The 15,213-nt window shown below is 38.6% G+C and overlaps 1 protein-coding gene across 1 annotated transcript in view; it reads left to right on the forward strand.

Annotated features, from left to right (window-relative positions):
• ADGRG7 (adhesion G protein-coupled receptor G7) overlaps positions 1–10,477 on the forward strand; it is a gene marked incomplete at both ends in the record, with an annotated part of 85,280 nt that extends 74,803 nt beyond the window's left edge. Inside the window, 3 exon segments of the mRNA XM_081086003.1 lie at positions 3,152–3,307; positions 5,777–5,933; positions 10,229–10,477. Of these exon segments, the coding sequence (XP_080942129.1) occupies positions 3,152–3,307; positions 5,777–5,933; positions 10,229–10,477 (562 nt within the window).
• Between the last annotated feature and the right edge of the window lie 4,736 nt (positions 10,478–15,213).

Genomic DNA, 15,213 nt, shown 5'->3' on the forward strand with positions numbered 1-15,213 from the left:
CTTACTCACTAAAGAAGCTTCTTGAAAGGACTTCCCACTAGGATTTCATTAAATTCTTAGCCACGTGCCCTCATTTCTTCTGCGTAGGGAATTGTGAGATGAAGGATGAGGGGAGAGTTATTCTCCAGTTCAGAGGAAAGCAAAGGGAAACCAGAAGTCCTGAAGATAAACAGAAGCCAGAGTCCTAAAGAAAAACGTGCTCACTCTCACCATTTTATTTAAGGACTAGAGGCCCGATGCACAAAATTTGTGCAAGGGGCTCAGTCCCCATAGCCACGGCAGCTGCCTCTGCCTCAGCCCTCAAAGCCATGGCTTCGTTCAGAAGGTCATCTGGAAGGTCCTCTGGTGTAATTAGCATATTATGCTTTTATTATTATAGATGGTCTATTCTCTGTATTAATGATTTGAAATTATTTAAATTATAACAATAGTCCAAAGAAAAACAATTTAGACATCCTTTAACATGTATAATAATGGTGTTTTACCTACAGGGGAAGAAAACATACATTAATTGAATGCCAAATATATGCTAGGGCTTCTCACATTAATACCCAAATGCCTATTTGACACCTCCACTTGGCTATCTAATAAGACATCTCATGGTCTTCCCTCAGAAACCTGCTCTTGCCATCATTTTCCCTATCTCAGCTAATGGTAATTCCACTCTTCCAGATACTCAGGCTAAAGACTTGGGAGTCATCCTCAATTCTCCTACATCTCACATCCAACCTGTCAATAAGATAAATCATTTTGCTTTTTTTATAAATACATCTGGAACCAGAATATTTCTTCCCCCTCTTTTTAATAGAATTTGTTGGGGTGACATCCTATATAATAAAAGGCTAATGTGCAAATAGACCAAATAGCAGAACAACCAAATAACCAGTCGCTATGATGTGCACTGACCACCAGGGGGCGCGCACGGAACATGGCTGGTGTCGGCTTTGGTGGGATGGTGGAGCAGGTGAGCTGGAGCGCCAGACCAAGGCTGGGCGCCGGTTGCTGTCATCACGGGGAGCCTCTGGTGGTTACTGAAAATTCATTGCTCCCACGCACCGTAGTCCCGCCTGGTGCTTGCACCTGCTGCTGGCGCTGGCCCCGCTGGCACCGGCCCCGCTGGCACCCGCTGCCAGTCCCAGAGCCGCTGCTCGCACTTGCTGATGGTGTCGGCCCCATTCGCACCCGCTGCTGGCTCTGGACCCAATTGCTCTGCGCTGCTAGCAGGTACGAGTGGGGTGGCACCATCAGCGTGTGGGAGTGATGGCGGTGGGAGTGGGGCTGCCAGCAGACAGGAGACTAGGGGCATGGCGGGAGGGGCCAGGCAGAGGCACAGAGGATGGGCGGAGACCCGCCCCTGTGCCCACAGCAGCCTCTGCAGCCCACAGTTCCTTTCAAGGCGCATATATTCATGCAGTGGCCCCTACTAATTGGTTAATAAAATTATATAGGTTTCAGGTGTACAATTCTATAATACATCATCTGTATATTGCATTGTGTATTCACCACTCCAAGTCAAGTCTCCTTCCATCACCATTTATCCCCTCTACACCCGCTTCTGCCTCTCCCCACCTCCTTACCCCCATGCTGTTACCTATATTTATAATGTTTTATTTTTCTTAATCTCTTTACCTTTACACCCAGCCCCACAACCCCCTCCCCTCTGACAGCTGTCAACTTGCTCTCTATGGATTAATCTATTTTGTTTGCTAGTTTATTTTGTTCATTAGATTCCACATATGAGTTAAGTCATATGGTGTTTGTCTTGCTCTGACTGGCTTATTTCACTTAGCATAATGCTCCTGAGGTCTATGCATGCTATCACAAAGGGTAAAACTTCCTTCTTTTTTATGGCTGAGTAGTATTCCATTGTGTAGCTGTACCACAGCTTTTTATCCACTCATCTGCTGATGGCACATAGGCTGCTTCCAAATCTTGGTATTGTAAATAATGCTGCAATGAACAAAGGGGTGCATATTTTCGTTTGCATTAGTTGGAACCAGACTATTTCTTAGCATTTCTTCTCTTTGTCCAAGCCACCTGATTATTGCAATAAACTCCAGCAGATTTCCTGCTTTTGCATGTGTTTTTTTCTTATCTTTGCACCTAGCTGGAGTAATTATTACATACATATATATGTATATAATTTATTTGTTAGTTTTACCAATTTCTCTGTGTTAGAATAAATTCACTAAAGAAGGGTTTTTTATTTACTGCTTATATCTTGGTATCTAGAATGTTATCTGGCACATAACATACTCTGTAAATACTTATTAAATGAACAAATTAATTCTTACAACAATGTCAGGAGATGATTACTAGTCCTCACAGATGAGAAGGAAACACCACCAAACTACCACCACAAATAGCAACAACAACAAAAAAAACCCCCAAAACTAACCCAAGGAGGTTAAATTAAACATTAAACCTTTAAAAATGCCAATTAATAAGAGACTGTTTAAATAATTTATGGTGTGCCCTGGCCGGTGCTGCTAAGTGGTTAGAGTGTCAGCCCATGCACCAAAGTGTCTCCAGATTGATTCCTGGTCCAGGGCATGTACCTGGGTTGCAGGTTCATCCCCAGCTCCCGTAGAGGGTGTGTACAGGAGGCAACCAAATTGATGTGTCTCTCTCACATCAGTGTTACTCTCTCTCCCCCTCCATCCCTTCCTTCCACTGTCTCTAAAAATATCAATGGAAAAAATATCTTCGGGTGAGGATTAACAATAAATAAATAAACAAACGGATAGATAAATAATTTATGATATAACAAAATAATATGTATCTCTAAAAAGTGATGAAGACAATCTTTATATTCTGATATAGGATGATATCCAAGATATGTTGTTAAGTAAGGTATGGAAGTATCATATATTATCATTTGCTTAAACATCAGGAAAAATATGCACATTTGCCGATATATGTATAGCCTAAATCAGGCAGAATATACAAGAAACACTGATTACCACTGGAGATATAGACTAGTAATTATGGATAATTTTAGGTCAATCTTGTCTTTCTGTGAGTGTTTGCATCATTTAAATTTTGAGACACCTAGATGTGCTATATAATAAAAAATAAAATGATAACAGCATGGAGAATTAGTATGTATAGCTTTCTTAGTCTTCTGAAAGCATTTATTTTCTCTCCACAGCTGCTGGTTGGCAGGTCCAAAAACGGATGATGATAAAACAAGCCCATTATATTGGTCATTCATCCTACCTATGACCATTATCCTCACCAGCAATGTTGGTCTATTTATTGTCATTATAGTGAAAGTGGTGTGGAAGGATAACCAGAATCTGACAAGGTAAGAGTCCCAGCAAATGGGAAGCTGCCAGGCATGACTCGGTGAGCACACGATAGAGCACCCTCATATATCTGCACCTCCTAGAAGAGTTTTCAGACTCTGGGACAGTGGCAGGGACATGTGGTTGCAGGACAGATGTTCTCTTAAACTTTGCCTCCGAAAGTAGATCTTCTCATCTTCCAACATCAGCACTATAATGTGGGTGTGCTGCATTACACAACATACTTTTGTGCTATATGAGCCCAACTAAAAAACTCAACCCAAGTTTTCTCCCAAATATTCAATAAATCAGATTTGGATAAAGAAATGGGAGGGTTGTGAATAAATGCTAGTAATGTATTTTGTAAACTAGTAGCTGTAGGTTATGTTGTACATGTGTTGCTTGAATCAGATAATGGATTTATATTTTTTATTACTTGTAAACATAAAATAATAGGAAGATTTCACTTAAAATGTTTTTTTTTTCTTAAAAAAAAAACACCCACAAAAAACAACAAGAACAACTGGCAACATTAAGCCCATATTCCCTGCAAATGGAGCATGTGCTCCCTGGTTTATCAGTCTCCATGTGGACTGCTTTTCTCCTTTATATAACCTTCCTGACTCCAATAAAGATTTTCATTGTCATTCCTGATATGCAGAAAAAGCTTTCAGTTGGAGAGAGAAAGGACAGAAATGATTAAATACATAAATCCCCCCTTCTCCCACAGTACACATTAATTAAAATATGGTGCCAATAAGGCTATGAATTCAGGTTAATTCTATAAGACTCTACTTAGCCCAAGTAGACTTACTATAAGCACATCTGTGAGTTTTGCTGGTCACCAAATGAGTGCACTTGGTATGAACAGATGATGAAAACAACTCTCATCAGTGGGACTATAATCTTTAATATGTAATTTACTGATCAAGAGTAGTATCATCTTCCCTTTATGATAATCCATTTGAGGAGAAATATGGGGAATAATATCAATGATAATCATTCAAACCTATATTTTATTAGAAGACTTCTCACTGATGTCTTCTCAGCCTAATTGCAAATTTAGTTATATTTTCTTTATACAAAACAATATCACTTTGGCCTCAGACATCAACCAAATTTATACTTCCAAATTTTGGCTGATAGCACTTGTTCTTAAATTGGCTTAGTTACAATAAAAAGCAGGTTACAATTGAATTGTTTAACAAGTTATCTTTCATGTATCAGTTAGCTTTTGCTGCATAATAAACCACCCCAAAACTTAATGGCTTAGAATGACAAATGTTTATTATTTGTCATAAATTTGAGCATTGGTTGGGCAGTTGTCCTGGTTCTGGCTTGAATGTAGGTGAATGGTCTAGGGCAGTGGTTGGCAAACTCATTAGTCAACAGAGCCAAATATCAACAGTACAACAATTGAAATTTCTTTTGAGAGCCAAATTTTTTAAACTTAAACTATATAGGTAGGTACATTGTTATTAACTTAATTAGGGTACTCCTAAGCTGGCCTTTGCTAAAAATATCCTCAATCTGATTGAGGTACATTTGCTGAGGTCGACCCCTTCCAACTCTCCCATCTACACTTGTCTTGTATACTTGTTTCGTCTATCTCCTTTCGTTCATCCTCTCTATATGTCCAAACCATCTCAACATACAGGGCACCTAAAAAATGTTTCATTTTATAATAATAAAGCCAACACAAAATAATTACAATTCTTAAATTGATGACAAAAATACCTGTAGGATTTGCAGCTGGTTGGGAAAATACAGGTAACCTTATGCTTCAAGTAGGAACTTTTGTCACCTGCGTGATTTGCGGATGCTACTAGCACTAACCACTGCACAATGAGACTGCTGACTGGCTGGCTCACTCAACTCGTGCATGAATCGCACGCACCTCCCCCGCGCTGCGTATCCCACGGCCCACCTGCCCCCCACTTCTTCTAACGCCATTTCTTCAAAATAGACTCACCCAGGCCAAAAACCGACTTCTGCGCATGGGCCACGAAGTTTCCATCGCACTGTATGAGCGCGCCTGCATGTGGTATTTTGTGGAAGAGCCACACTCAAGGGGCCAAAGAGCCGCATGTGGCTCGCAAACTGCGGTTTGCCGATCACGGGCCTACACCATGGGAATGTTCCAGATGCCTCCATAACAATTAATCACTAGCTGATCCAATAGTAATAATAACTAAAATCAAATTCTCTTCCAAAGAAAGAATTTATTCTTTGTGAAATTTGCCTGTAAGGAATTGTTTATGCCAGATACAGTTATCACTGTATTTCTTAATAAAGCTTGCTAAATCAGATTCTATCCAGCAAGGCATAGGTCTAACGTAATTTTTCTACTGGAGGCATAATATTGTTAAATGAACAGTATATATGGGCAGCTGAATATATATTCTTAACAGTAGGGTAACAATGATATTAATAAAAAAATAAAAAGAACTGAATGAACCATATTTTCTTGCTTATTTTCATTTACCTAGCACAAAAAAGGTTTCATCTCTAAAGAAGGTTTTTAGCACGTTATCTATTGCAGTCATATTTGGAATTACCTGGATCCTGGGATACTTTATGCTACTAGGTGATGAGACCATCAGACACGTCTTCAACTACATATTCTGCATTTTCAACACTACTCAGGTATGATGTGGATTAGTCTGAAAGTAGCAGACCATGCAGTGGTGGATGTGATATCTCCATGGACCAAAGTTTTCTCCTTTTAAAACTCCCTGAAGGTCATTGTTTAGTACCTTTAGGAGATTTTATTTTATTTTATTTTTGAGGGAAGACAAAGGAAAGCTCTTTATGTTCTTTCCTGCGCTGAATACAAATTTTCGGATAGTTTTTTCTATATCTGTGAAAAATGCCAATGGAATTTTGGTAGGGATTACATTTCATCTACATTGTTTTGGGTTGTATGAACATTTTCACAGTATTTATTTTCTTAATCCAAGAACTCAGGCTATCTTTCCATTTATTTGTGTCTTTTTCAATGTCTTTCATCAGTGTCTTACCTTTTTCCCCATCAATGACTTATTGTTTTGGGTCTTTTACTTTCTTGGGTTAAATTTATTACAAATTATGTCATTGGTTTTTTTTATGCTATTATAAATAGGATTATTTCCTTAATTTTATTTCAGATAGTTTGTAGTTAGTGTCGCATAAAAATGCGACTGGTTTCCATGTGTTGATTTTGTATCCTGCAACTTTATGGGATTCATTTTTTAGTTCTAACTGGTTTTTGGTGGAATTGTTTGGTTTTTCTATATATAAAATCCTGCAAGAGAGTTGATTTGTTAGAAGCAGAACCTTATGAAGTTTTTTTGTGTTACATAATTATACATAGGACTAAAGATGCTTTTATTCCTGAATCTTATCTCAATGATACATTTAATCATAATTTTAAAGAGCATTCTATTCATAACTTGTCTTAAAGTTTGAATGAAGATTTATATATGTTTTTATTTGGAAACCATTCTATTAACATATTGGAAGCATCTCCTATAAGGAACTAAACATTTAGAGGAAATATAATGGTCATCTAATTTTCATTATGGCAAAAATACTGGTATAGATAAACCAAAATGGTAGATTAAAAATAACTTTGTTTGAGCTCAGATGATTTTTGTTTTCATATGTTTGTATTTGTGTATATGTGTAGGGAATGTAAAAACTTTAAGATAAAACAAGGATTCATTATTGAAAGACTTATCTTGAAATCAGAATTTCTTTCCATGGTTTTTTTTTTTTTAAATATATTTTATTGATTTTTTTACAGAGAGGAAGGGAGAGAGAAAGAGAGCCAGAAACATCGATGAGAGAGGAACATCGATCAGCTGCCTCCTGCACATCTCCCACTGGGGATGTGCCCGCAACCCAGGTACATGCCCTTGTCCGGAATCGAACCTGGGACCTTTCAGTCTGCAAGCCGACCCTCTATCCACCGAGCCAAACCGGTTTCGGCTCTTTCCATGGTTTTTATTCTATGCCTCCTCCTGTGGCAAACATTGTCTTTTGCTCTGATGAAAAATATTACAAGGACTTTTCTGTCTCTATATTTAATCTTATCTTTCCTGAGCTGGCAGAGTGAGTTATACTTCAATATAATAAAAGTACCTTTCTTTTATTTTTACTTAAAAATATTTTTATTGATTTCAGAGAGGAAGGGAGAGGGAGAGAGAGAGATAGAAACATCAATGATGAGAGAGAATCAGAGGTTGACTCTCAACCAGTGAGCCATGCTGGCTGGGCTGAGGTGATGATTTTAATTCTAGTTATATTAATATAACTCAAGTAAAGTAGAAGGATTGTAGTTTTATACGTTCATTTGCCCCATTTCTTCTTGTACTTAAAAATTAACTCTTTTTTTTTTTACATAGAAGTCTCATCTCCTCAACTAGGTTATTAGTTCTCTAGTGCAAGTAACACACTTGTGTATATCTTTTGAAGTAGATATCTTGTTTGCTATCAGGATGGGCTGTACTTCTCTAGTATTTTGTGAAGTATACTGCAGTGTTTGGTGATTGTCTCATTAAGTTGCTGAGAAGAGTAACCATTGTGTGTAGTTGATATTGGTTGTTTCTGGCTCTGATCAAATATCACTGAGGAGGGAAATCTTTGATACAAAATGGAAATCATTGGGTAGGACATTAGATAAATTTCTTGGCCACAAATGATAAGGAGTTTGTTTAGTGAAGTGTGGAGAGCTGCTTATCTGTATGAATTGCTAACATCACATTTAATACTTGTAAGCTCCTCACTGTCTATCCCAGAGAGCCCTCTTCAGTGCCTTTCATGAATTACTCCCTTAAATGCCTAAGTTTAAATAGATATAAGGCAGTTCTTCACTGTTGGCAACTCCCAGTGGAATCTCTCCAGAAGGGCAATAAATAGGGTAAGCTTAGTCTGGGATTGCCAATTGACCATGGAGTTGTTGCCTACAGCTACCAGTAATTTAGAAAAGTATCTTTAAAAAGGTATGGTCAAGGATATTCTGTTCTGCATGCATAGGAGAGGCACATTACAAAATAGAGGCACATTACAAAATGTTCATACTACATGGTAAAATTGAGGGTGGGTGTGGGGCAAGAGCCCCACGGACTAAAAGTCAGGAGACTTTGGCTGTCTTTCAGGTTTAATATTATTGACTCATGATTTCAGGTAAGTCACTACCTCTGAGTGAGGCATACAAAATATAAAATGGAAGAGGGTGTTAAAATTGACACAGTGTTTTTCGAAGTGGTTCTGAATATTGCCTACATCAGAATGTACACAATGTGTTAAAATGCTGATTTCTGGGCAACTTCACCCCTCACCCTACTGAATCAGAGTCTATAGGGTAAGAGCTGGGAATCTCCAGTTTAAAGTAGGGCCCAGGTGAGTTTCATGTACATTAAAGTACAGGAATGACTAGATTAATTCACATGTAAGCTCATTCTAGTTGTAGAATGCTATAAGGCTAATACATATTTATTTGCTAAGTGCTACAGATATTACTTAAAAGACGCAATTTAATCTTTGTGCTAGTGATAATTAGTTTGATGCCTACATTTTGTTTTTTCAAATAACATCTTTGGGATTTTAAGGGCACAAAAATATTGGGATTCCACTGACTTCCACAGGACAGTGTCTTCATGAATTCTCCATGGTCTACATCTTTTCCTAACTATTGTACAACCAGAAATTCTTAGTATTGTCTTTGACTTAGAATTTAAATTCTGGAAAAGCCAGATGAAATAGTGTACCCCACAGAAAGGAGCTTTTCTAGAGACCAGATTTCTCCAAAATGAATTTCTCTCCCTTGAACAATCAGGATGGCTAATGACCACGTTTGTCCTTCCGAAACCCCAATGCACACTTCCTTGTGTCATCCAGGCCTTTTTCAGATGTGTTAGATACCGCCTGTTGGTTAACAATCAAGTTAATCTTCCTGCTTTTGTCCAGTGAACTGGTCTATCTCTTGCTAACAAGTATCGATTCTATTAGCCAAACTCAGAATCTTTGGATTATCTTACCACAACACCAGAAGTCTCCTAAACGGTATCTATGGAATATATTAATTATAGAAATACATTCTTTTAAAAATATTTTTATTCATTTTAGAGAGAGAGGAAGGGAGATGGAGAGAGAAACATTGATGTGAGAGAAAAACATCCATCAGTTGCCTCCCCTATACACCCCACTGGAGACCAAATCTGACCTGGGCATGTGCCCTGACCGGGAATCCAACCGGCCACCTTTCAGTCTAGGTGTGTGTGTGTGTGTGTGGGGGGGGGGGGGGTTGGGGGGTTGGGGGGGTGATGCTTAACTGAGTCACATTGGCCAGGGCTAGAAATAAATTCTTATAAAACTTGGGGTCACATAGATGCCAATCTGGGAGACATCCATGGATATTTACTTTTAATAACTTTTTATTTTGAGATAGTTGACTACAAGAAGTTGCAAAAACAGTAGAGTCCCATGTACTCTTTGCCCAGCTTTCCCTAATAATAATGCCTTGTATAACACTACTGCGTTGTCAAAATAAAGAAGTAAACATTAGCACAATACTATGAACTCAGTTACTGATGTTATTTAATATATATTTAAAGAATATTTTTATTGATTTCAGAGAGGAAGGGAGAGGGAGAGAGAGATAGAAAACATTAATGAGGAGGGAGAATCATCTATCCGTTGCCTCTTGCATGCCCCCTACTGGGGATCAAGCCTGAAACTTGGGCATGTGCCCTGATGGGGAATTGAACCCTGACCTCCTGGTTCATAGGTCCATGTTCAACCACTGAGTGACATAGGCTGGGCCAGATGTTATTAATTTGTCAAGTTGGGGAGTTCTGTGAATGATGAGAAAAGGGTAGGTGGCAAGGTGAAATAAAATCCCTTCCCTGGTTCTGTATCACAGCGCTTATCTAATATTAAGCTTTTATTCTATCTGCCAGGGATTGCAAATTTTTGTCCTCTACACTGTCAGAACAAAAATCTTCCAGAATGAAGCTTCCAAAATGTTGAAGTCGCTGTCGTCATCTGCCGGGAGAGTGAAGTTGCTGCCATCAGCAACCCGGATGAGGCTGCGCGTAAGGATGTATAACATGCTCAGGTCATTCCCAGCCCTAAATGAACGCTTTAGGCTGCTGGAGCCAATTGTGGTTACCGAGGAAACAACACTCTCTGAAAGTGACCAGACATAAGCATCTAGACTAGACAGTAAAGCTGTTGCCTTCTGTGGTCTCTCTTATTCAACTTGTGTGAGTTTTGCTTTTTCTATTTCTTTCCTTTGTTACCCAGTCCTTCAGGAAAGTCTCCCTCAATATATTTGGCTCAAGGTTAAAAATCAGGTAAAACCTGTGATTTATTATCATCAGGGATACTGGATTTGGTAGTTTTTTTAAATTATTCAACAGATTCTTACCTGAACGAGGTGAAGAATCCCATCCAGCATTCAAAATAATTCAAGATTATCATTGCTCTGTGTATATCATAAAGTCTGTGACAAACTTTGATAAAAATGTAGAACCTAAACAAATTCTTTTACGATTTACTACAAAGGGTACAAGGAGAAAAATTTACCAACTAGAAAATGACTTCTGATGAACAATGTGAAGAGCTCCTTATATGTATCATACTTTTGGACTGTGAATATTTAAAATTTGTATATGCTTATACTTTCCAAATAAGAATTTTGTATCCATTTAACCTCTGGAAAGGGAATTTTTTGTTGTTTTAAAAAATCATGTTTTATGACTCAGGAGTTGGCTCTATGAGAAACCAGCAGCGAGAAATAGAAAGATTAGCTGGTTACTAGGTTACTAACACCTCTGGATATTTCCTCCCACTTCTTAATGTATCTGCCTTTTTATTGATGAAATGACACAGAGACTCACAAAGTGAAAATGTTAGTCACAGTCACCCCTATGGCTTTTGAAAGATCTAATTGCTCATGAAATTTTAACCACTTGAATTATGAATGACTTCCTAAATAAAAAAATGACCTCCACTGGGTTGGGGGGTACTCCCACTGGAATTAGGAGAGACAGCCTTTGAATTGCTGTGTTCTGTTTTGTCATGAACTAGGCAGCTGCTGTGAGTACACTGAACTAAGGCACTAACATGTCAGGTGAGCTGTGGCATACCCTTTTCACCACACCCTAAAGTACATGAGTTTTTTATAGGAGTGGTTTTAAATGACTGTTGGATTCCTAGTTAAGACAACAAGAGCCTGTTTCATCTGTAGAATAATTGAGACCTAACAGGGTAATGGTGAAAGGTAAAGGGAAAAGAATAAAGAAGAAAAGCAGTTCTCAGAGATCAGTGTTTTAGTGGTGTTATAGTGCTACGCCTAGGTAGGGGCTGGACACAGGGAAAATTATAAGATGTGGTTGACCTACTCTATTTCCCAAAATATATATTCAGATAAAATTAAATCTTAAGTAAGGGCCATTTTAAATATGAAAAAAAAGCACCAAAGAGCCACATTTACTCTGAGGGTGGAGTACATGTGTTCCCTTGGTGATTTTAGGTTTTTTTTGCACCTTTCAGCATTCTTGGAATATAGGAATCAGAATTCCTTATAACATTCCTGGAATAGCTATACCACAAATTTGCAAGCTCCACATGCATACTGTGGAGGCAAAGTCAGGCAGACATTGATGTACCTACCCTGAAATCCAACCACAAGGAAACAATTCTATTTAAAGGGATCTTTTTGTTTAGTGATAGAGATCCAACTCAAATTAGGTTAAGGGTCAAAGAGAATGTAATGGCTCAATTAATTGTAAAGTCCAAAGGCCAGGTTGGTTTTAGATAGGGTTCTGGTTTGCCTGGACCAGTCTCAATTTGTGCCTGTTGTCCTGACTTAGGTATTACTAGCAGCCCCTTTTACTCTCGAAAGTGTCCTGGTTTGGGGCATAAAATATATGATAATATTAACTTTAGGTTTAGAGTTCAAATGCAAGGAGTTCAAAGAATGTGTCAAGATTCTTTTTATCTCCCTGTTTTTTGGCTCTTTGTGCTTCTGTGTTTGGCTTTATTCTCAAATGGGGTAGACATGGGTGGAAACTGGCCATTGGCATCTCCATCCTTCTGCCTTGCAACCTCCCATCAGTGTCTCCCGTCGGCTGTAGCCAGCCAGAAGCCAGTGGAGCCAGGAGCCTGTGGGGCTCATTCCCCTGTGATATGGAGCACAGCAGGGGGAGGGAGAGGAAAGGACCTAAGAACTGGCACACCTTGCTTGGTCGTGTGCCTACAGGCGTTGTGTTCAGCCTGGGTCACATACCCGCTGTGAAGTGTAGGAATGGGGGATGACTTGGTTGACAGGATATCCTGAAGTGGAGAATAGACAGTTACACCAAGCATGGGATGCTGGCAGCATCCACTACATCGCCTGACAAAACACAAGTACCTTCTAGGAAGGCAACCAACCACCTTTAGGCTCATCACTCATTTTACTCTGAATAAGCCTATTAGATCCTTGTCTGAGCAGGGTTTGAATAGGGTGGGTAAGGAAAGCAAGAACTTATTTGTTGCCTTGGGAGTTGAGGAGCAAGGATAGAGACTGTAGAAGTGGAAGAGTGACTTACTTAAAGAAAATTTCAGGAAAGGAAAACAGATTACTGCAGAACTGGTTTTTGTGATCTTATATGAGGCCAACTTTTGTGGTTCTGATTTATATTGTGTGATAACAGCGCCCTTTAGCCTTTTGATTGTGGCAGCACATGTAGTTTCTTTGGTAACAAACCACCCTGACCTTTGAATTTCCTTTCCTGGGTCTTAACTGTCAGTTCAGAGCTCACTCTTTAATCGCAAGAGTCTGGATTGTTTTTTTTTCTTCCCCGAACTCTTCCCATTTTAAAGTTCACCTTGCCTTTCTTTCTTTCTTTTTTTCTGTCACCAACAAATAGAGATTATTCTCGAGGTCATTGCTATCAGTTGGTCATTGCCTCATCAGAAGAGCTTGGCATTCTTTGCAAACATTTGGGAAACCCTGGCCAAAAGCATTGACTAGATTATATCAGCCTGTCAACCATAGGAGCTCTCTGGTTCTCTGGAACCTCCTAAATGTGACCCTGGGGCTTTAAGTACCTGGCTGGCAGATTAGGTCCAAGACAGAGCCACTAGATCCTAGATTATGTGTAGAACCTGGGGGCAAAGGTTCAGGGGTGGAGATGGGGCAGGTTACATTTACATTTATATTTTTAAAACACTGTGTTAACCATCTTATAATGATTTTAAAAGATACTCACAGAGTATATATTTTTAAAAAGCAAAATCCACAATTCCCTATCCAAATATATTAATAATGTCTGTTTTGTCATGTTCCCTTATGCTCTTTGTTTGATTATATAAGAATTTTACATAACTGTAATTATTTATATATGTAAAAGCCTAAGCTGACTGGCCAACCAGCTGACCGACCAGTCGCTATGACTTACACTGACCACCAGGGGGCAGACACTCAATGCAGGAGCTGCCGAGCTGCCGAGCTGTGGTCACTTGGCAGTGGGGGTCCTCGGGTGACACACCTGGAACCAGAGAGGAGGGAGCCCAATTCTGGGGTGCTTCACCTGATAACCACCCTCTTGCAATCCAGGACCCCTCAGGGGATGTCAGAGAGCCAGTTTTGGCCTGATCCCCGCAGGCCACGCTGAGGGACCCCACCAGTGCATGAATCGGTTCACCGGGCCTCTAGTAGCTAAAAAAAAAAACTTATTCTGATTTTTACTTTAAATCACCTACTAATGAAATCCTTAGAATAATTAATGATTGCATAATTTGGTATAGTTTACTAAGTTGTTTTATTACTGGATACTTATATCATTTCCATTTTTAATATTATAGTGTTGAATGAGTTGGTACCTATATTTTTCCATTCTTTTTAATTATTTCCTTACGATAAATTCTCAGGAGTTCCTTTTCATTAGAGTTATTTGGTGAAAATATTTCCTTCATTTTATTATTTTATTCTCTTTTTAATATAATAAAATGCACCCTCTGCATTTAATTTAAAATATTCAAAAGATTTATAAAGGATTTAGCAATTTTTGAGTTTATGTGTCCTCATATAGGCAGATTATTTTTTATTTAGGGCTAAGGAATATGTTAGGGACTATGTAAGAAGCTTTTAAAATGAAAAACAGGGGCATAAATATGCCAACCAAAGACAAATGAATCATGTGTGACAGGCACATGACATGTCTAACCCTTCATTAATATCATTCAGCAGTTGGATGAGGTCCTATGACAAAGTTATTTTTCCCTCTCAAATACGTTTTTTGACTCTTTTTGTCCATCTACCTTTTCTTAAAAATAAAACATTAAATCTTGGAGGAGAGAGGAATAAGCTTTATTAACAATTATTGATTAACACACACAAAAGATTCAAAGTAGTGTTACATATGCATCATCTATATTACTTCATTTACATATAGGTACAGTATTAAAACGTGTATTTGAAAATAATATATAACAGTTGCTGAAAAACTGATTAAGTAAGAAAATCAGGAGGAAGGGAAAATAATCTAGGAGCAAAAAGTAAGAAACCAGGAATGAGATTAGTACCCAAGAAGCATGTTATAAGGTCTGGTAGTTTTGCTAGGAGTGGGCCACAGATTGGACTATCAGCTTTCTGACAACCAACATAAAATAGGGAAACGTGATCACAAGTCACGTATCTCTTAACAATTAAACAGACACATAGTTATTCCAACACTACTTGAAATGGGTATTAAGTTTTCTTAATGTCCATCTGGATATATTGCCAAATGAGAGGGTAAACTGTTTGGAATGAACGGAAGGGTTATCACATTTGGAAATGCAGCTCCCATGCCTGCCAGTTTGCTAAGTGTATGCTAAACAGTCACGGTGATGTTCAGTGTTACTTCAAAGTTACACAATACTACGGATCTACAAAGACACACACTTAATTTGC

Source organism: Myotis nattereri (assembly GCF_964212035.1).
Source record: "Myotis nattereri genome assembly, chromosome: 3".
Taxonomy (NCBI): domain Eukaryota; kingdom Metazoa; phylum Chordata; class Mammalia; order Chiroptera; family Vespertilionidae; genus Myotis; species Myotis nattereri.